Source organism: Puma concolor, chromosome A1, assembly GCF_028749965.1.
Source record: "Puma concolor isolate L17-30 chromosome A1, mPumCon1.1.hap2, whole genome shotgun sequence".
Taxonomy (NCBI): Eukaryota; Metazoa; Chordata; class Mammalia; order Carnivora; family Felidae; genus Puma; species Puma concolor.
The window spans coordinates 174,113,824-174,137,306 of NC_141667.1; the positions used below are offsets into that span (position 1 = coordinate 174,113,824).

The 23,483-nt window shown below is 40.2% G+C and overlaps 2 protein-coding genes across 5 annotated transcripts in view; one reads left to right on the forward strand and one right to left on the reverse strand.

Annotated features, from left to right (window-relative positions):
- Positions 1-13,418, forward strand: part of UGGT2 (UDP-glucose glycoprotein glucosyltransferase 2) — a 195,987-nt gene extending 182,569 nt beyond the window's left edge. For all 4 annotated transcript variants that reach the window (XM_086709349.1, XM_025924004.2, XM_086709355.1 and 1 more), the window contains 3 exons: positions 464-580; positions 5,077-5,203; positions 12,900-13,418. In XM_086709349.1, the coding sequence (XP_086565475.1) occupies positions 464-580; positions 5,077-5,203; positions 12,900-12,922 (267 nt within the window). In that variant the 3' untranslated portion in view covers positions 12,923-13,418. The remainder of the gene's footprint in view (positions 1-463; positions 581-5,076; positions 5,204-12,899) is intronic.
- A 5,434-nt stretch (positions 13,419-18,852) lies between these two features.
- The window catches only part of DNAJC3 (DnaJ heat shock protein family (Hsp40) member C3), a 91,038-nt gene continuing 86,407 nt past the window's right edge, over positions 18,853-23,483 (reverse strand). The window contains exon 12 of the mRNA XM_025923518.2: positions 18,853-22,616. Coding sequence (XP_025779303.1) covers positions 22,459-22,616 — 158 coding nt within the window. The 3' untranslated portion in view covers positions 18,853-22,458. The remainder of the gene's footprint in view (positions 22,617-23,483) is intronic.

The window sequence follows — 23,483 nt, forward strand, 5'->3', positions numbered from 1 at the left end:
GCTGTGGGCATAGTTCTAGGGCATGGATTCATCATGACACAAGATGGTGGAGTCAGATTAAATGTTTACTAGCTTAAAAATAGATATTTTAGGGGCACCTGGGTGGCTCAGTTGGTTCAGCATCTGACTTTGGCTCCAGTCATGATCTCATGGTGTGGGTTCGAGCCCCATGTCGGGCTCTGTGCCGACAGCTCAGAGCCTGGAGCCTGCTTCAGACTCTGTGTCTCCCTCTCTCCCTTTCTCCCTCTCTCCCTCGCTCGCTCTCTCTCTCTGCCCCTCCTCCTCGTGCGCGCGCACACTCTCTCTCTCAAAAATAAATAAACGTTACAATTTTTTTCAAATAGATATTTTAGATCTGCATATGATTCTTCAGACCCGTTTTTAATTTAATTGACCTCATCAACCTCATTCCCTCTGACTCTAATTTCTATACCTCTGTGTTTAAATCATTTTTCTTCTATAGGATCTTCCCAATAATATGATTTACCAAGTGGCCATTAAGTCTCTTCCTCAAGACTGGCTGTGGTGTGAAACCTGGTGTGACGATGAATCCAAACAGAGAGCCAAAACAATCGATCTGGTGAGTGCGTGTGTGTTGTCATTTGTGTATAAGCAGATGTGAAAATGTTCAAATAGAAGTATCTTCTCTTTTACAAATGGAATGGCACACATGTGGCACACTGCTGCTTAGTCTATTTGCTCTATTTACTTAGGTTGGCCAAGTACAGGGCTGTCTCTGGGGGCCCCCAAGGTCACCCCCAAGTTTGCTGAATCACAAGAGGACTCACAGGATTCAGAATATCATCATACTCATGGCTATGCTTTATTCCAGTGGGTACAGGGCAAAAGGGAAAGGATGTATGGGGCAAAGTCCAGAGAAAACCAGATGCCAGCTTCCAAGAGCCCTCTCCCCATGCAGCCTCACAGGGCAAGCTTAATCCCTGAAGCTATAAGGAATTTCACAGCACATGTGAAGTGTTGTCTACCAGGGAAGCTGATTAGGAACCCAGTACCCAGGATTCTTATTGAGGGCTGGTCCCATAAGCACGCCCCTGCCTGTCACATACCAGGCACTTCACACTTTAAAAGCTTATAATTCGCAACATCCAGAAGGAAAGCACGTGGTTGGCACAGGTTAGGCATGGTGAGCCATTCTTATCAGGAATGGTGGGAACACTCCTGAAACCCAAGTTCCCAGATGCCAGCTGAGGCCCCTCCTTGCAAGCAGGCCTTTCCGAGGATAGCGATCTCAGGCTTGCTGGGTTCCTCTTTAATGCACAGCGGCATCTGAGAGAAAGACCATGAGCTGCTGAAATGTTCCTGGATTAACTATCATCTTAATACACAATCAGTTTGGTTCTCCTGCCAATATTTTTCCCAAATGTGTCTACTTGAATTATCCTATACATGTCTGGGTTTTTTTCCTTCCTTTTGAGAAAAATTTTTAACTTTTAGTTTTAAGCAGTTTATGCTCTATTTCTCCTAGACATGAAATATTTCAAGCTAACGTATTGTCTAGCTGTCTTGAACTTACATTCCAGTACTATAGTGTCTTTAATAGTTATATCGTCATTCTTTTTCTGACCATATTGTTTTTATGTGCTAATTTGAGTTTAAAATAATTATTTATAAGATCTTCCGTTAAAAAATAAACTATCCAAATATTAGCATTCATGCAGTTTTGAACATAAGACAGGACAATAAAATCTAGGGACATTTTTCTAGGTACGTGTAGAAACGTATAGGAAAGTGGTAGCACGCCTACTTGTCAGATTGCAGTCAAAGGTGATAGAAAGTAGCAGAAACGAGGTGGCATTGTTAAGAAGAAAGCAAGGGAATTTTCTAAAGAGAGACCAAGAACCTTACTGAACATAACTCATAAGATGTTAAGGTTGTGCTGTGACCTATAAGGTTGTGACTCATACATTAGTGACATAAGGTCTCCTTGGGATCTCCAACACTTAGGTTAACATGAGCTAACTATAACAAACCCCAGATTTCAGTGGTGTCACACTCACCTAAGTCCAGATCTAAGTGGGTGTTGTCAGTGAGTAGCTTCCCTGTCCATCATGGGACCAGCCTCCATCCGTCTTGTGGCTCCTTCATCCTCTGAGGTGCTGTCATCATCTGTAGCCATCAGAAGCTGATCTGTCCAGTATGGCAGCCACTTGCCACATGTGGCCATTGGGCACTTAAAAATATTGCTGATCTGGGGCGCCTGGGTGGCTCAGTCGGTTAAGTGTCCGACTTCGGCTCAGGTCATGATCTCGTGGTTCATGAGTTCAAGCCCCGCGTCGGGCTCTGTGCTGACAGTTCGGAGCCTGGAGCCTGTTTCGGATTCTGTGTCTCCCTCTCTCTCTGACCCTCCCCCCATTCATGCTCTGTCTCTCTCTGTCTCAAAAATAAATAAACGTTAGAAAGAAAAAATTGTTTTTAAATATTGCTGATCTGAATTGAGATGTGCTGTAAAGTGTAAAATACACACTAGATTTTGAAGACTCAGCACCATAAAAAGAATATAATAATATAAATAATATTTCTATTTATTGCATATTGACTGATGGTGTTTTTGATATGTTTATATGTTTATTTCACCTGTTCCATTTATACTTTTATATGTGGCTACTAGAAAATTTAAAATTCCATCATATTTCTGTTGGGTAGTGTTGATCTGGAGGGGAGAAAAAGAGTATGAGGAATGCTTCCTGACTCCTAAAAGCTGCGGCCCCTTGGTGGATTGGTTGTGGGGCCACATTTAGATGTAAGGGGAGCTAAGAAATGTCATTCCCAGATGGGCAGCTGCTACTTAGTGATAGGTCTACATAGAAAAAAGATGGCATAAATTTTAGTGGACAGATAGCCATCCCTCCCACAGAAACACTTAAAAATGAGAGAACATGCTAATTTGGGCCAACTTCTTGGGGAAAAAAGTTAAGGGAATGCAGACAAACCCCAAGGAAATGGCCTAATGAAGAGGAAAAAGCATGATTAATGGTATCAAAGGCGAGGATGAGAGCATTTATGAATATCATGGTACCATCTCGGCTCTGTTTCAGTCAACCTGGGCATTATTGACATTTGAGACCATATAATTCATAATTGTGGGGGGCTGTCCTGGGCCCTGGAGCACGTTTAGCAGCATCTCTGGCTTTACCCACTAGATGGCAGTAGTGCCCCACCACCCCCCAGTCATGACACCCAAAAATGTGTCCAGACCTTGCCAAAGCTCCCCTGGGGGGCATGATAACCCATGTAAGCACCACCAATATAGATTGTGGGGGCGGGGGGGGGGGGGAATTGTAAGACAGAAAACTAAGGGAAACACAGTATTTTAACAGTTTCTGACAGGATTAAAATGGAAATAGTTCCATTATCTTTACTTTATAGAACATAATGCCTGTAAGGTTAATTTCTGCAGAGAAAATCTCCTTTTCCCACTTACTTCAGGAATATATTACTATAGGAAAAAATCCACAATGGAATGAAGTGAAAATATTTGATGAGGAAGGGATTAAGACAACAGGCTCAGGGCGCCTGGGTGGCTCAGTCGGTTGAGCGTCCGACTTCGGCTCAGGTCATGATCTCGCAGTTTGTGAGTTTGAGCCCCGCATCGGGCTCTGTGCTGACAGCTGGGAGCCTGGAACCTGCTTCGGATTCTGTGTCTCCCTCTCTCTCTGCCCCTCCCCTGCTCACGCTCTGTCTCTCCCTCTCTCCCAAAAATAAACAAACATAAAAAAACAAAAGACAATAGGCTCATGGCTCGTACATAACCAGTAGCTCTCCCATAAGGAATTAGGGAGAAAGCAAGTTGCGGCAACTACAAGACGTCTCATGAAAGTGAGCTCAAGATGTGTTCTCTGTTAATGTCTTATAAAGAGCAAATGGGATGCTTCTGGAACTTTGTGACATTTGTCCTCCTCCCATAGTCCTTCATGTCTTGGTCGATGGCATCTCCATTCTTCATGTCGCTCAAGCCCCACACTCTTGGGTCATCTTTGACCTCTCTCCTCACACCTCACATCCAGCACATTAGCATCTTGTCAGCTGTACCGTCACATACATCCAGAATCAGATCCTTTTCCTGTTCACTTTGCCTTTTGACCTCTTAATTTCCCAAGAAACCCCATAATAGGACCAACTGCTTGCTGAGTCGTTTACATCGGTCAGATATCAGTGGAAGCATAGAGATTATCTTATTTCAGCTTCCTCCCTTGTGATGAAGCTAAGATCTTCCCCCCGCCCCCCCCCCGCCACACACACACAGTTAACTGAAATGTATGGGTCTTACTACCAGTAAGCAAAGAGTTGGAACCATGAGGACTGAGGATCTGTACCCATAGTTATTCCACTGTATCTGTCAGGTAGACTAGTTAATATGTTTAGACATGAGATTTATAAACTCCTGTGAATTTCACCCTATCAGTATTTTGACACATGAGTTCCAGTTAACTGATTTTTAATATCGCCACAGTTGCTAATTAGAACAGAAGCATATAAAGGGGAGGGAATGCTTTTGCTAAACAAACTCGAGGAATTTCTAAAGGCTAACAATATTTGTCTGTGGAAAACACAAGTATATAAACCAGATTTTAGTCCAAAGAAAGATAAGAGAATACTTATTAATATAGTCTGCTATGTTCTTTTACAAAATAATCATGTAATTAGATCTTTTGCCAAAACATTTTGGAGAAGTGTTTGACAGACTCCTTGTTAACCATAAGAATGTTTTTAAACAATTTTTGTTTAAATTTCTGATTGAGGTATTTGCATTAAATACTTACTGCTTACATAAACTATCATTTGTCATTTTGCTTGATTCTTTCCCTATTAAACTAAGTACTTTTATTTGTTAGTGATTTAAATATTTAGTACTTAGGGCTCTGCTTTTTATAAAATTCATTTTGTATGCTGTAGTGACATAGTAATGTTCTCAAGTATTTCCTTTTTTCCTGGACAATGATCTGTTCATCCTCTATCCCTCCCTCCCTCCCTCCCACCCTTCCTTCCTTAAATGAAGCATAATTAACATACAAGGAAAGTCATTTTTCATTAACCAAATTTTATTTAAACTTTTAGTGCAATAATCCCAAAACAAAAGAACCTAAGCTAAAAGCTGCTGCCAGGATTGTCCCAGAATGGGTGGAGTATGACACTGAGATACGACAACTGTTAGAACACCTAGAAAACAAGAAGAAAAATGCAAGTAAGTCATCATTCTGTGGTGGTGTCTGAATCATGTGTTGCCTGAAGTGAAATTAAAATAGATTACAAACTCATTTCTTGGTGAATTTAGTAAATGATCAGGTCAGAATTTCTTTCAGAAAATTTGTGACATTAAGAACTTCATTTTATGTGGACTTAAACTCACAAATTTAAAACATGGATAGAGAATCTATTCCCCCATGGATGTAACTTCAGTTCATATCACCACATAAATGGGTGCCAAAGCATTAGCCTTCTGACACAAGAGGTAGAAAATAAAAGTAGAAAACATGCTTGTCTTTGGGACCAAATGTCCCAAATATGAAAATCCAAACCCTAAAGTTTAGTGAAAGACTTATATGGAACCTAGAAATATTACCTCCTATCTCCTGAATTAATCCCATGTGGAATATGGATTTCCCATGTGTTCCTGGTTCTAGTAGCCTCCTCAGGGCTGGAGGGTGACTTGGACTAGATTTGCTTCCATTTCTAAGATTAAAATGTGGTTACCTAGGCATTTCATTACTCTACATAAACCTTCAACAAGTAAGTGTTGAATATTCTGTTAAAGCTGCTGTAAACTTCTTGATTGCCTCCTAATTCTCTTTCCTCATGAGTGCCTAGTTCTCTCAATTTTTCTTTACTCTTGTTTAAAAATAGCACTGAGCTCCAGTGTTAGAGACTTTCAAACAGGTTGTATTAATCCTCAACAGTAATTCTTCCCAGTGGTTCAGAATAATGTTCTTATTTCCCTCAGCTTTATTTTTTTTAGAAGCTGAAATGTTAAATATAAGCATACAAATGTTATACATAAGGGCGCCTGGGTGGCTCAGTTGGTTGAGTGTCTGACTCTTGATTTCAGGTCATGATCTCACAGTTTGTGGGTTGAAGCCCTGCATCAGTCTCAGTGCTGGCAGTGTGGAGCCTGCTTGGGATTTTCTCTCTCTCTCTCTCTCTCTCTCTCTCTCTCTCTCTCTCTCTCTCTGTCTCTCCCTCTCTCCCTCTCTCCCTCTCTCTCCCTCTCTCCCTCTCTCTCCCACTCTCACTCTCTGCCCTTCCCCCACTCATTCACTTGTGCAAGCACATGCGTGTGCACCCTTGCACTCTTTCTCAAAATAAACTTAAAAAAATATTATATATAAACTTTCACATAAGCATGAAATTGTGTTTCATCTTTTTGTATTCTTTAACAAAACCAACGCAGTTATTTTCTGAGAGGTTGAGTATTTAAAACACATCCATGTTTTGTTAATGAATTTATTTTTCTACTGTTTATTTATTTTGAGAGAGAAAGGGCATAGGGGAGGGGCCGAGAGAGAGAGAGAGAGAGAGAGAGAATCCCAAGCCCAGTGTGGGACCCCATCTCACACACTGTGAGATCATGACCTGAGCTGAAATCAAGAGTCAGATGCTTAACCAACTGAGCCACCCAGGTGCCCCTATTTTTAATTAATAACTTAAATACTTTGAAGACACCATTTCAATTCAGAAGAAGATTCTGTAAGTGGTGTGATACAACTGTTTTAAAAGGGAGTTGAAGAAGGCAGAAAACGGGAGAAAGGGGTGGGGAAAAGAAGACAGAAAGGAAATTTTACACAATTACCTCAAAATTTTTTAATGCACAGAACATACGGATGAAATGTTTCTCTTCCCAAATTGGAAAGAGTTAAAGGATTAATAATAGCCAGAGTTAGTGAAGTTACTGACAAGTGAGCACTCATATGCTCATACATACAGCAGCTGTATAAATTAAGAAAATTTTACAATGTGTATAAAAACTAAAATATGTGTGTCAGGTTTACATTTAAAAAGAGAAGTGAGGGGCATCTGGGTGGCTTAGTCGGTTAAGCATCTGACTCCTGATTTCAGCTCAGGTCATGATCTCACAGTTTGCGAGTTTGAGCCCCGCATTGGGCTGTGTGCTGATGGTGTGGAGCCTGCTTGGGATTCTCTCTCTCCCTCTCTCTCTGCCCCTCTACTCATGTGCGCGCGCGCACTCTCTTTCTAATAAATAAATAAATAAATAAATAAATAAATAAATAAGAAATATGTATACATGTTATGCCATTGTTTTTAATAATGAAATAGAAATAATTGATCCATTAATAGAAGATTGATTATATAAATGTCAATACATACAAAGAAATATTGTAGTCTTTCAAGAGAATTGAGATAAATGTATTTTGTGGATAGCATATTTTAAGTTAAAAATATAGTAATATTTGTAATTGGCCCCATCTTAAGTAAAAATGGCATGTTTGTATACATACCTATGAATGTGTAAAAATAAGTTTTACAAAAGATTTTTGGATTTTTTACTTAATTTTGAATTACAAATGTAAGTCTGTTATAAACATGAAAACAATATGGAAGTACTATATATAGAAAGAATAAAATTGGAAGACCTCTTTTACTCAAACACAAAGAGGCAATCGTTTTTAAGGCTATAGTAGGCCTTGTTTTATAACTTTTGTATTTCTCTTATAAGCTGTATTAGTTTTCTGGGGGTGCTCTAACACAGTACCACAAAGTAGCTGACTCAAACGGAAGAAATTTTTTGTCTCACTGTTCTAGAAGCTTGAAGTCCAAGATCAAAGTGTCTTTAGAGTTGGTTCCTTCCTGAGGGCAGTGAGGGAGGATCTGTCCCAGGCCTTCTCTTGACTTGTAGGTAGCCACTTTCTCGCTGCGTCTCTTCACATTGTCTTCTCTCTGTATACGTCTCTGTGCAGATTTCCTCATCCTACAAGGACACTAGTCATGTTGGATTAGGGTCTACCCTGATGATGTCATTTTAACCGTATTACTTCTGTAAAGACTATCTCCAAATAAGGTCACATTCTGAAGTCCTGCAGGTTAGGGTTCCAACATATGAATTTTGGAGAAACACAGTTCAACCTGTAACATGAATGGAGTTGAGAATCTGGTCATATGTTTCAGGGACATTTGTAATTCTGTTTTTCAACTGCTTATTTTTATCCTTTGCTCATTTTTTCTAGAGGATTATTGTCCAATACTGGAAAAAAGTTGATGGTGTTTATTTCAGAGATTTGTGTTGCCACCTTTATCATACACTAAATTCCTGCATTATTTCTGTCTCATTTGGCACATTTTTTATCCTGTGCCATTTATCTCTGTCTATACATGTGCCTATTATATACTTTTTTAATTAGAAGATTTATAGCATGTTTTATTACTGAGTAGGGCTCATCTCCCCTCATTACTATTTTGTTGTTGTTTTCCTGGTATTCTTGTGTATTTTTCCATACAAGCTTTAGAATCATCTAGTTCCAGAAATTTTTCGGTTTTTCTTTTTTGGTGGGGGGTAGAGAAGAGGATGGAGGGAAGATTACATTAAATTTATTACTTAAGTTAGGGAGTATTGACGTGTTTGTGAAAACTGTTCTTTGCACCTAAGAACATGTTGTATCTTTATGTTCAGTTTCAGTTTTATGTTTGTCAAGAATCATAACATTTTAATCATATAGGTCTTACCCATATCTTTTTCAAGCTTGTCCCTAGGTATTTCATCTTTTTGTTATTATTATAAATGGGATTTTCTCTTACAGTGTATCTTACTGGTATTTGCTTGTGATAGATTATTGTTTTCAGCTTATGAATCTTTATGATCATACTGAATCCCCCTATTATTTATAGTAATATTTCAGCTGGTTCTCTTGAATTTTTTCCCCTAGGATTACATACATCTTATCTGCAAACAAAAATGGTTTTTCCTCTAATCATTATACCTCACATTGCTTTTTCTTGTCTAATTGCTTTGGTTGGTATATCTAATATGATGTTAAATATTAGCTTCTTTTTCTCACTTTGTTTGGCCAACCTTCTCTGTTTCCCTGTTAAGATAATGGCTTTGGACTAAAAAATTTATGTTGAGGAAATATCCATTGACTCCTGTTCTAATAAGTGTTTTTATCAAGAATGGGTTGCATTTTATCAACCGCATCCTCAACAAAAATAGAAGCAACTGCCTGGTTTTTATATTTGATTTATTAATATAATAGACAATATTAATAGATTTACTAATATTGAAATTTCCTGTGTTCCAGAAACAGCTTGGTCATGACCTATTATTCTTTATTTTTCCTTTTTTTAAATTAAGATATTATAGCTATAATATTCATTTCAAGCATGTAACATTCATTATTTGTATATATTGTGAAATTATAGATACTTATAAAATTTGTTTTCCTTGTGATAAGAACTTTTAAGGTCTCTTAGCAACTTTCAGTATACCATAGAGTGTTGTTAACTATAATCACCATGCTGTGCATTACATCCCTATTACTTATTTTATAACTAGAAGTTTGTACCTTTTGACCCCTCACCTATTTTATCCATCCCTCAACCTAACTCTGACAACCACTAATCTATTCTGTGTGTGTGTGAGCTCAGTATTGTTTTATTTTAGATTCCTTATATAAGTGAGATCATACAGTATTTGTCTTTCTCTGACTTATTTCATTTAGCATAATGCCCTCAAGGTCCATTCATGTTGTACAAAGGGTAGGATTTCCTTCTTTTTGTGTAATGTTCTGAGGAACTGCCATATGTTTTCCATCGTGGCTGCAGCAGTTTACATTCCCATCAACAGTGCACAAGGGTTCCCTTTTCCTCCACATCCTTGCTAACTCTTGTTATTGTCTTTCTGATAATTGCCATTCTACAGGTACATGATGATAACTATGGTTTTGATTTTCATTTCCCTATGATTAGTGATTTTGACCTATTTATCTTTTTTGGGAAAATGTCTCTTCAGAGCCTCTGTCCATTTTCTTAATTGGATTGTTTAGATTTTTGCTATTGAGTTGTATGAGTTCTTTATATATTTTGGATATTACCCCCTAATCAGATACATAGTTTCTTTCATCTGCAGAAGCTTTTTAGTTTCATGTAGTCCCATTTGTTTACTTTTGCTTTTATTATCTTTACTTTTGATGACAAATTCAAAAAATTATTGCCAACACTGATATCAAGATGCTTACTGCCTATGTTTTCATCTGGGAGGTTTATAATTTCAGGTCTTACATTTGAGTCTTTAATCCATTTTGAGTGAATCTTTGTGTTTGGTGTAAGAATGGGGCAAAGTTTCATTCTTTTGCATGTGGCTGTCCAGATTTCCCAACACTTATATAAGTGAATAAGTATTTATTGAAGAAATTGTACTTTCCCCATTGCCTATTCTTGGCTTCTTTGTCATAAGTGCCCATCATTCTGTTTCAGTGATCTGTGTATCTGTTTTTATGGCAATGTCAAACTGTTTTGGTTACTGTAGCTTTGTGATATAGTTTTCTTGGTTTTGTTTGTTTGTTTGTTTTGTTTTTTTGGAGAGGGAGAAAGAATCTTCCCACAAAGGGCAGAGAGAAGTGGGGCTCACCCAAAGCAGAGTTCATGTTCACTGAAGCAGAGTTTGTGCTCACCTGAAATGGGACTCGAGCTCACCCAAAGCAAGCCTCCAACTTACGAACCATGATATCATGACCTGAGCCGAAGTCAGATGCTTAATGACTGAGCCACCCAGGCACTCCTGTGATACAGTTTTAAATCAGGGACCCTGATGCCTCCAGCTTCATCATCTCTCTCTGTTACTTTGGCTATTTGGTGTCTTTTGTGGTTCTTCATAAGTTTTAAAGTTGCTTGTTCTATTTCTGTGAGAAATGATATTGGAATTTTGATAGGGATTGCATTGAACCTATACGTTGCTTAGGATAGTATGGACATTTTAACAATATTAATTCTTCCAGTCCGTGAGCATGGAATATCTTTCTGTTTATTTGTGTCTTCATCAATGTCTTAGAGTTTTCAGGGTATAGGTCTTTCACCTCCTTGGTTAAATTTATTCCTAGTATTTTATTCTTTTTGATACAATTGTAAATAGATTATTTTCTTAATTTTTCTTTCTTATAGTTTGGTATCAGTGTATAGAAACACAACAGATTTCTGTATATTGATTTTATGTCCTGCCACTTTACTGAATTCATTTATAGTTTTAACAGTTTTTTTGGTGGTCTTTAGGGTTTCTTCTATATAATATCATGTTATCTTCAAATACTGACAGTTTATGTCTATTCAGCTTGGATGCATTTTCTTTTCTTGCTTAATTGCTATGGCTGGTACTTCTAATAGTATATTGAATAAAAGGGGCAAGGGTAGGCATTCTTGTTCATGATCTGAGACGAAAAGTTTTCAACTTTTTGCCGTTGAATATAATGTTTGATTTCTGTGGACTTGTCATATATGGTCTTTATTACATTGAGGTACAGTCCCTCTATACCCACTTAGTTGTGAGTTTTTGTCATAAATGGATGCTGAGTTTTTTCAAATGCTTTTTCTGCATCCATTGAGATGATTTTTATCCTTCATATTGTTGATGTTTATCATGTTGATCGATTTGTGAATATTGAGCCATCCTTGCATCTCTGGAATAAATCCCACTTGATCTTGGTGTGTGATCTTTTTAATGTATTGTTGAATTCAGTTTGCTAATATTTTGAGGATCTTTGCATTTTTATTTATCAGGAATAATGGCCTGTAATTTTCTTTCCTTATAAAGTACACTTTTCTGGTTTTGGAATCCAGTTAATGCTGATCTTATAAAATGAGTTCGGGTGTGTCCTTCTCTGTCTGTTGTTTGGAAAAGTTAAGAAGGATTGGTATTATTCCTTAAATGTTTGGTAGAATTCACCAGTGAAGCCTTTTGGTCCTGGACTTTTGTTTCTCAGGAGGTTTTGATTACTGATTCAGTCTCAGGTTTGTTAAGGTATTCTATTTCTTCATGAGACAGTATATTCATGGTAAGTTGTATGTTTTTAGGGATTTATTCATGTCTTCTAGATTGTCCCTGGGTTTTTGTTTTTTTTTGTTGTTGTTTTGTTTTTTTGGTGTATAATTGTTCATAGTAGTCTCTTAGGATCCTTTGTATTTCTGTGGTTATATTTTCTATTACCTAGTTTTTTTCTCTGTTCAGGGAAATTTTTTTTACTTTATCTTCTATTGATTATTTTTGAAGGGGGCAATCACATCTTAATTAATGTCTTCCCTAGGCTCATTATTATTATTCCCTTTACATTTTGTCTCAGGTGAAATTTGGTGAAGAAGAAACATAGTCTACCATCTCAAATTGTGGAATAGGATGCACTTACATTGTACTTTAATTCATTTCTGCCTGAAAATATCCTGAATTCTCAGTGTTTTAAAATCAGTTAGTATGTGACAACTCAGTAATACAAAAGAAACCATTTTGGTCTCTGATAGTCTTCACTGATCCTCGCATTTGTATCAGCTAAATCAGTATTTGACTGCTCTCTCTTTCCATCACAGAAGGAGACCATATATGGCTTCTGCTCTTTGTTGTTCCATTACATTAGTGATATGCTATTTGTGCATAGTAAGTGATAAATACGTATTTTTCAAGGCTTCAAATTGCCAGACAGTGTGCTAGGCTTTAGAGATAACAGAGATAACAAAGATATGGTCCTTGTCCTCATAGACTCATGAAAGCTCCCTTCTAGGTGGTAAAATGTAAGTACTTATGATACAGTAATGTACAAACAACTAATAATGAAGCAAAAAGGTACTAACCAAACAGAAGGATCCTCAGCCAGCACCTATGATTTGGGTGACATTTGAGCTCATTTGATATTTAAGATTTCAATCACTAAATAAACTTTCCTCCTCTACAGTTTTGACACATGATGAACTCTAGCACTGGCTTATGAAAGACGACGAAAGTATTTCAAGAAATCTGCCACCTGCTGGGGAAGTGTGGAACTACTGCCAAGGCTTTTGGAAATTTCATTAAAGATTAGTGACATATTCTTCAATTTAAATAATATTTAAAAATACATGCAGTTAATGTGTTGAATAAGTTTAAGTTATATAAAAAATGGCCATTGAGTATTTAAAACTAGATTATTTCTTTTTCCTTATTGCTTAAGACCCTGGGTTTTCACCCATTAAAGTGATATTTTGCCAGATAGCCCAGTAGAACATACCTGACTAGCTGGTTCTCAGGGGGATTTATCAAACCATCTGTGTCTGTGTATTCCAGCTTGTTGTGCACCCATATTTGCTTATTCTCAAAGTGCATTTAAAATTAAAGAAAGCTGTTTTGTGTTTTTTTCCTCTAAGAAAAAAGGATTTGTGGTTACCCCTGAATAATAAAAAAATTAAGCCCATTTATAACTTATTTTTAAATGAAAGTTGTGTGGTACTGTAATCATTTATCTTAAACAGTATGATGTTTTCATCCTGTGCTGCATTTGTAGTTTCTTAATGTTTCTAGTTTTTATTTCACAAAATTATATTCATGGACTTACTGAGCTTTGTATGCCTTCAAAATAAGTATAAAAAAAGAAGTATAAAAGTAGTCACTTCAATGGAAACTAAGTTAAGAATATGAAGTTTGTTTTCCTGCCGTGTATTAATAATAGATGAATAGGAATAGTAAATGTTCAAAAACTATCCAGCTATTCTAAATCGGATCTCAGTAATGGAAGAGACTTCAGTGTCATCTGAATCCCATCCCCTGAAGAAGCTGATTCAGTGGGGCTGAGCTGAGAATGGGAAATCATGATTGCTTAAGGAGATCACCACACTCCTGATGAGTGTGGTGTGGGAAATGTTTAATAGAGGGGCTTCCCAGCCACCATGGCAGTCCCACCTAGTGGAGCCTCAAGCCCCCTGGACCCTTGCAAGGCAATAGGGAGCTGTCTGCTTCAGGAGGCAGGCTGGTCCATCTGTGCTCTGCAGTGAGCCAGAACGGTCCACTGGTGGTTTCTCCTGCTTCTTGAGCTCTACTGAACAAGTCTAGCCCTTCTCTATTCAGCAGCATAGCCCATAGAGTATTTGAAAATAGCCTCCCTGTTCCCAGCTGCTTCATTCATTTCTAATTAGAAGTCACAAGGGCTCTCCCTCTCCTGCTCACCCCGTCTCTGTTACTTGTTCTTGTCTGTGATAAAATGGAGTGTGACCTGCCCTGATGGAACTAGATTGTTCTAGATGGTTTGATAAAGCTTATAGATAAGAGACTCTATAATCTGCTCAAGTGAGTTAGATGCTCCAACCCAGCTAACCTGAGGTCTGCAGTGGTTTTCGGGACAGAATCCCCAAATGACTGAAGATGGTACCTACACTTCTTTCACTGTCAGTCTCTGTTTTCGCTTGTCTAAGAATTTTGTGGGGAGAAGGATCGGGTAGGTAAAGGCACTAGTTCCCATGTCTATCACTAACTGCCATCTCCCATATGCTAGATTCTATATTTCATGCAGTATAAGCTGAAATTACAGACTAATACAAAGTCCTGATGCTCCCCTCCTAGTTTGTATCTTGTGATTTGAAGGGCACAGTGTACAAGTCTCATTTCAGGTGAGTGATAGCTTGCATTTAAAAATCTCAATTTAAGGGGTGCCTGGCTGGCTCAGTCAGTAGAGCATGAGACTCTTGATCTCTGGGTCATGAGTTCATGCCCCACATTGGGCATGAACCCTACTTAAAAGAGTAATTTTTTTTTTTTTGAGTGGACGAGAACTTGAGCAGGGGAGGGGCAGAGGGAAAGGGAGAGAGAGAATCCTAAACAGGCTCCACCACATCCAGCACAGAGCCTGATGCAGGGCTCAATCTCATGACCATGAGATCATGACCTGAGCTGAAATCAAGAGTTGAATGCTTAACTGAGTCACCCAGGTGCCCCAAGAATAAATAAATTTTTTTAATTAAAAAATATAAAATAAAAATCCAGATTTCTAAACAGATACTTCTTTACGGGGCGATTCTTTGATAAAATGGCTCATCTTTACGCTAAGTGCTTATAGACTGCTGTGTCATACAAAAATCTACCCCCCCCCCCCCTCAGGGACACAGTGTGGGAACTGACCTTCAGGTCTGACTTGAGCATGTGGGCAGCTCTTCCAGAGAAAGCCACCAGCTCCATTGAGCTGGAAATGCTGAAATGTAGCCCAGGCCAGGGGCTTTAGTGTACGTTCTGGATCCTGAATTCAGGTGCAGGCCCTGTATCAAACTTTAACAAAAATCAAATCCTAGAAGAAAAGGATCTATCTGTGAAGTTATAATCCACTTCTCTTTCCCCCTCCTTTAAGAAAACTGTCTGAATGGTTTATCCAAGAATTGGCAGATTTTGAGCTTATCCTGTAAAAACCTGTACGTTTTAGGCATACAGTAAACCCAGAATATGAGACTGAGACTGAAGGCAACTCGGTGTTTGCACCACTAAGAAGCTCCAATGCAAAAGGTTAGATTTTGGAAGTGCCCATCCTTTGGCTCCGGTTGTCAAGTTCAGAGGACAACGGAGCTTCTAGAGAGAATAGAATACTTCCAGAAAGCACCATACGCCATCTCAGCCTTGGAGCTAACAAATAAAATCAGGCTTTTCTTTCATAGGAAACATGTAGTTCGACACAAGGTGGAGGGCGTTGGGGGGGTGGTGCTTAAGGAAATGGTTGTTCCTATGTACTACATACCAGGTCCTGACTCAGGCACCCAGCAGGACAATTTTAAAGGCAGAAGGTAGGTAGATGTCAAGTCCGAATATCCTTCAGTGACTAAAGCATGGCTGAGACATTCTTTGAGCTATAGCAGCAAAGAAGTTAGTGACATTTAACTTCCCACTAGAACAAATAAGACTGTTCACGGAAGGACTCTACAGGTCTCGGATCCCTGGCTCCAGAGGAAAGGTGCTGATGAGGCTCAGTACCATGAAGTCTAAGGTACTGTCCAGCCCCCTCTTGCCTGCTTCTCTGACTTGGTAGACTTAAGGCGGTCCACTCATTTTCAAAAAACCAGTTGATTTGTTAAAATCTTACCTTTGGTGGCAAAGTGAGAGGAGTGGCAGGGAGGTCCAGGGCTCTGATGGCCAGAGTTTAACTCACAGGCAACTCTGTGGCCCAGGGGTGCATGGTCTGCCGTAGGGATCCCTGGGGGCCCGTGCTGCTGCTCTGGAGCCCGGAGGGACCATGGAAATGGGACAGCTGCTCCCTTTTTATGGTGTATTATAAAGCTCAGATTATCAAATACAAACTTCTATTTTCTGAGAAATTCCAGAGGGGAACCTCTTGACTTAAAAGTTACTGTAAACAACCTTGTTTAAAAATTTCAGGTTTGGGAAGGTATCTTGTTCCCTACAGTTCTTAATTACTTGAATTTTAAAAGTTGTCTTTGATCACATGGACGTGCCCAACTATATCAGGCTTGTTTCCTACCAGATATGATTTCACTTTAAGGTTTTTCCACGATGAAGTACCACCTCACACCTGTCAGAATGGCTAAAATCAACAACACAAGAAACAACAGATGTTGGCAAGGATGTGGACAAAGGGGAACCCTCTTGCACTGTTGGTGTGAATGAAGACTGGTGCAGCCGCTCCGGAAAACAGTGTAGAGGTTCCTCAAAAAGTTAAAAATAGAGCTACCCTACGACCCAGCCATTGCACTACTAGGTATTTACCCAAAGGACCCAAAACCACAGATTCGAAGGGGCATGTGCACCCTGATGTTTATAGCAGCACTAGTGACAATAGCCCAAGTATGGAGAGAGCCCAAGTGTCCACTGACTGATGAATGGATAAAGACACACACACAATAGAATATTAGCCCTCAAAAAAGAATGAAATCTTGCCATTTGTAACAACATGGATAGAGCTAGAGTGTATTATGCTAATAAGCAAAGTAAGTCAGAGAAAGACCAGTATTTCACTCCTATGTCAAATTTAAGAAAAAACAGATGAACATATGGGAAGTGGGGGAGAGAGGAAAACAAACCACAAGAGACCCTTAAGGATAGCGAACAAACAGGGTTGCCAGAGGGAGGTGGGTGGGGGGTGGGCTAGATGGTAATGGGTACTAAGGAGGGCACTTGTGATGAACGCTGGGTGTTGAAGGTGATGAATCACCAAATTCTCCTGAAACTAACACTGCACTGTATGTTAACCACCTAGAATTTAAATAAAATTTTGAAAAGAAAACCACCCATGTTTTCACATCTCCCTGAATTAAAGGTTTTTGATAAGAATTAAGGGAATACAAATTAAATTTTAAAAGACTGGTTCAAAACCAAAACGTTTGAATGACAAAGATCAACTTCATGTTTAATTTAAAATTGGGGAGAAGGTAGAGAAGAAAGAACGGTAGTGACCTTGCTGAGAGGAATTTTGAAGTAAACATGACTAATCGTATAGAGGAGAATCTAGAGCAGCACCAACTCCTTCTCATACAAAAGTCACTGAACCTGCCTCTGCTTCTACCAGAAAATGTGTCCAAAAGGCTTCATCTGAGGAAGGCCAAAATATAAAGTTTCCATAACCTGAAACAATCCAACAGCTATTTAAGTACCTACTATGTGTCCTTTTGAAGTTATCAGACCAGAACAAATGGCATTCAGTAAATCTCCAAATGAAGATGTTATGAAGGGGAAGTGTCAGGAAGGAAGGGACATGGGGGACGAAACTCGAGGTGGGAGCCGGCTGCTAGCCGGGAGGGGGAGGGGGTGACAGGGTCATGCAGGAGAGCTTGCAGACCACAGGAAGAGCTTTTGTGCTGTGGTCCTAAAATGCAGTGACGGGCTTTGCCATCCATGAACACTTCTCCAGGATTGCTCCGTATCTTTCTGCCTGCACGGCTTCCTGACAGTCCTATTTATTTTTTTTTTTTTTTTCTGACAGTCCTATTTAATCTAAGTGTTCTGCAGCACTTGGTCTAGCAGGTAACAGCTCACGGATACCAGGACAAGTAGGATTCTCTGGGATTTGGTGCCATTTTTCTCCACTGCACAGCAGCCATAATAAACTTCCCCAGGTGTAAAGACCACATCTTACAAGGCCCTCCTTGCATGTTAGCATAACCAGAGTGGATCCAGGTGGAAGAGATGCTATTTTGTTTGCACAAAAATTGTACAATTTCCACTCATGAGGTCTTAGTAACTTGAGGTAATAAAATGCATTAAATTCTCGCAAGAAGCCAAACACTGCAACAGGTGATAGAATTCATATAATCCTAAGAAAATACAGTGAAATGTTTTGTTAGAAGAGTTATCCTTTGCTATCTTTGAAGCATCTTTCACACCGAGAAAAACCCTGAGGATCTGGGAAGAGAAAATGGATCTTCCCTTCCTCTTCTTGTTTTCCTGCCAGCTGTCACATCTGTTGATATTTTCATGATCTTCAGACTGATGGCTCATAGATTGCAAAGACAGCAGGATTATTAGCAAGAATTTGGAAACTGCGCTTTTTGGGAAAGTCCTAAGTATTCTAGTCTTTGAGGATATGCGGGAGACTTGAGAAGAAAGCTATGTGGGTCTGTAGTTGGAAATCTGAAACCGCACTGCAAACCCCGTTTTACGACTTTAACAGAAATGTGCAAATTAAGTATAAAAGTCTTCCAACCAAGCCAATTTATTAGATTTTAACAGTATTGAACCTGAAGAACTGTCCACTTTAAGGCCTAGCTGTTCTAGGACTTTTGGGGTAAGAAGTTTTAGCTATTTCTGTTTTGTGCTCTGACTTTCCTTCACCTGAACATGAAGGAGGAGCCCTTTGGTCACCCCGGTCACAGACTACATGTCAGGCGAAGTTGGAAGAGAGACTTCTCCAAAAGACTAAAAATGAAGCGAAAGCAAGAAAATAATGATTTGACCATAAATATTTTTATTAAATGTGAAAATACATGGGCATAAAAATAGTACCCATATTTGCAGACATATCTGAGACCCATTTCAATTAATTTTCAGTTTCTTTATTAAAACACTAACTTGGGATGGATTAAGTTAGTCTTGTCTCACTCAAAACCAGCTATAGCCTTATAGTAGGAGTAATATTTTAACTTCTCAAACATCTCCAGGATCCACCTCCTCCACACTCTTTCCTTCCCCTGCAGGCAGGAGGGGCCGACCACAGACGAGTGCAACAAAACCTGTTACTTATACACAAGGCCACGCAGTGGCTAATCTGACTCTTAAATCATTCAGCAAATGAGATCATCCATTAAAAAAAAATTATCCCCACCTATTAACATCATTTGCAATTACAGCATAGACTCTGCTAACAAAAGGAATGATCTGATTTAGAGTAAGGATGTTATTTGTGGACAAATGAGCATTTGCCTTCCTCCTTCCTTTACAAATACGGAAAAATCACTACGTTCAACGAGGCTGCGTGAACTTCTCTAGGTGCCACCGCTGACGTGTACTCTGAAAATGTCTGTAAGGCCCGTCACTGTGACCTCTGGGCTTTAAGGCAGGCGGCTCAAACACAACCTGACCGAGGAACCACTTTTAATGGAAGTCTCTCACGCATTTTTTTCATGGTAAATGTCACAACTGCTGACCAATTTCATGCCTTTAAAGGTGTAATCTTTCATTTTCCACCATGAATAGGAAATGCTGCCAATTTCAAATTGTGATTCTATGAACTTTTTCCCTACTTGGTTATCAGCATTTTTCTCTTAAAAAAAAAAAAAAAGGTAGTTTTTACATTCCATTATCAGAGTCCCCAAAAGTTCTGCTTTCATACTGATATTTAAGATACATTTTTAACACTGACTGAAGACGTTTTAAAGTTAGCATGACGTTCATCCAATTCACAGTAAACTATTGAGGTTGTCCTCCATTTTTCATTTATCCATGGAAAGAAAGCACAAACTTTCAAAACTGGGCACTAAATTAGTTTATTCTCTTTTAGGACCTTTCTCGCGTTTCTAGGTTGCTGTGCTCGTTCCCGGCTGCTGTGGAAGGCAAAGTGTCCACAGTGCACAGACAAGTGAGACTTCGCTTCCAGAGCTTACTGAGGAGGGAGGGAGGACCTTAATACAGCTAAGGCTTGGCACCTCTCTGGTTTTACTTTTCCAGAAAGAGCCATCATGGTGACCGGGCACCTGCGGGCCCCAGAGACAAGAGCCTAGAGAGTGGCACATGGAAGGAGCCCCAAAACAAGTGCCTTTTCAGTCCGTGCGATGACCTCACCCATCGGGCCAGCAGGAGGAGCGACTTTCCCTCGATGGCCCGGAGGACTGTCTGCCCTGACAGGCGGTGGCCTCTGACACCCAGCAGGGCTGGACTTGCGGGTCATTATTTTGTCACTGAGCCCTCTCTGTGGCACTGGCACATGGCACCATAGCTTCTCTCCTCTGTTCACTGAAGACGAGCAAGTAACTGCACATTTCAGCTACGCCGACTAGACTGAATCCACGGGAAAGGTTTAGGCGCAGGAACGACGGTTACTGCAAGTAGAGAAAACGCGAGCCACCGTCCGGGCAGCTTGGACGGTCCGTGGGGTAATGGCGCCAGGGATGCATCTCCCGCGGCCCAGCCCTCCACCGTCCTGACTCCCTCGGGCTCCTTCTAGACCTCTTCTCTGAATGGAAAGGCAAGTGATTGGATATTTCCTTGTTCTGACTCTGCATGAAAATTCTTACTTCAAAAGTAGGTAGAGGCCATTGCTAGACTGCAAAACGGTCAGTGACAACAGACACCAAAGAACCAGACTGGAAAAAATATATTGCTGACACAGTGGAGTAATGAGATTACTAAGATTAAAGAATAAGCAAAATTGAATTTCCCTTAGAAATCATCTTCACACTGGCTTGCATTTTAAGATACTAAAAAGAAAGGAAAGCTGCAAACTGTTCCCCAATTCTCCAAATGCACTGTTAAGTTTATTGGTAAGAAACAGACTTCTAAGTAGATGTAAAAAAGCACATATATGTTTTGCTTAACTCAGCTATGTGATTTTTGTCTCTCAAAGAAATTTTCTTCATGTACGTTGCAGGGTGACCACGGAAGGAAACGCTCTGTGCTTGGCTGCTGTGGTCAGGACGCTTCCCACCACTGAAATTAAAATGCCTGACTTCATAAAAACAATATATTAGAGACCCATACTCGTCAAAATGCTCTGAGGCAAAAAACAAAAACCTTTCCAGAATGAAGGTAATCATTCTTATCTAAAGTAATTCTCTTAGATCTTAAATGCAGCATCAATAGTTCCATAAATATTTAATGCTCTTGATTAAAATAATACTTTTTAGGGAAAAAATTATCCAGTACACAAAGACTGAATACCTTAATTTCTTAAAAGGTAAGAAGACAGAATCCCAAGAAGAGATGCCATCTTGATGATGGAAATACAGCCAGAGCTGACTAGATTTGTGAATGTGTATTTTTCCTGGCAGAACAGCGGACGCATCGAGGTCCGGGCAAGCGGCGGGTCTACAGTTTAACTGAGGCCTCGACAGTCCCATGTGGGAGTGACTGCAACCCCAGAGGGTTGGCCAGGCAGTCAGAGAAGCTGCCCCACCACCCTGATTACAAGTGGGGCACACGGCATTCTCTCTCTCTCTCTCTGTCAACTGAGCAACTTGACCGTTCCAAGCCAATCCTGTTACAGGAAATTCTGTTTAACTCACAACTTCAGCTATTAAAGTATTTCATTCCGCACCTCAGTTCTATTTTAGGTAACACCACTGCTGTATTACCCATTCTCCTTTAGTTAATTTGTTTCATATTAAACAAAAGGGCCCATAGATTTTTATAATCAACTCCATTTCAGTGGTCTTCAGCGTTCTCTTGCAGGTACTGGACATAAAATGCACGCTTAATACCCATCCAAAGTCTGTACCTGGCGATGTCAGCTACCACTGGGCAGCAGGCTTTCTAAAAGGCGGGTTCCGTCCCTCCCTCAGTGCCAGCCGTGCTCACGCCAGCAGAGGTGCAAGTGCGCTTGCATTCACGAGGCTCTGTAATTTCACAGGTATCTGCAAGCAAAGGGACTGACCAAAATCGAAGCCAAGGTGTCCCTAGGACCGCACAGCTCAAAATGGTAATATCCTAAGAATACTAAAACTTAACCTGCTCTCCCCAAAACTACAGCTCCCCGTCCTCGTGCAGGCACTGATGGGCTATGCGAGGCTGTGAAGAAGAATGTCTACCGCTCCGGTGAGAAAACTATGTGAGCGCTGGCACAGGCACACCTCCCTCAGACCCTCTTCCAGAGGCTCAAACATTTACATGAGCTGCTCTGTCAGAAATAGAACGAGTCTTCGCCTCTCTGCCTTCTCAGACCCATCAACCTCCAGTCTAAAATGGGTAAGAACGGATTTTTCCTATTAAAACAACTCTTTGGTCATGGACAAACTAAGAGATTTGAATTTTTTTTTTTTTTCCATTAGGATCCCGGGACAAGGTTTCTTTCTTTTTAATCTTTAAAAAAATTAAGGAAGAAGAGCAGAAAAACAGCTGGTTTAATTGAAGTGGAATTTAAATCTAAAAGGTCCGCCTGAGCTGAAGGGGTTAAACCCCTGCCATGAGTTCCAGCTTCTGTGGAAAGGGTTGCCTCCACCACCTTGTTGGCTCTCTGCGTCCAGGGGATCTTCTCCATCATCAAATTTCTTCCTCATTTCTACAAGAAAGAAACCAGAAAATGAAGACCCAGGTATTAACTAAGGCCTGGGGAGGGGGAAGGGAGCATCACAGGATTCCTGGCTTCTCTCTTATCAAATCAGTCATGCCTGACACACAGATCCCGGCTCCCCCATTCCTGCCCAGCTCACAGGTTTGGTCTCAGGAGAAACAGCCTAGAGAAGAAATACCGGTCACAGAAAAAGGGTTGAGGTTCAGGGCTGGAAATGGGTATTCCTTGAAATTCAGGCCCCCTTAATGTTCTCTCCTCACAAGAAGCTACCCAAGGAAATTCTCTGGAAAAAAATAATTGCAAAGAAAGAGACCTCCAAAAGTCACACCCCTATGATCAAAGAGCCACATCACCGTCCTCACCCCAGTAACACAGTCTCAACAGCTTTCCACGCCTCACTCTTAGTTCTGTGTGGACTTAAGGTTCCCTGCTGTGCAGCACAGGAGGCTGCCCTCACCGCTGTACCTCTCAGTCCCGAGGAGGGTCTCTGACGAGACAGAGGCTAATGCAGGCAAACGGGAGAAAGGAATCCTGCAGGTGGCAGGAGAGCAAGTGACTACACTCAGACTAGAAAAAACTATTCATCCCTAAAATAAGAACAGGGGCTAAGAAAAAGGAACAGAACCAAAAGAACTCCTAAGCATCCAGAAAAGAACTGCATTTGTAGGTACTTTGTTACTATCGGCCCCAACTCCATTGGTTGGCTCCCTGCCATCCTTAGTGCTCAGCTGCAGGGTCGTCTCCCCATATGCCCACCACCCCCCCCCACCCCCCGCCGAAGATTCCCAGCTCCCAGTCCACTGTGGCCCCCCCACCTGTCCACTGTGCCAGCTGAAGACAGACCATTTGAGAATG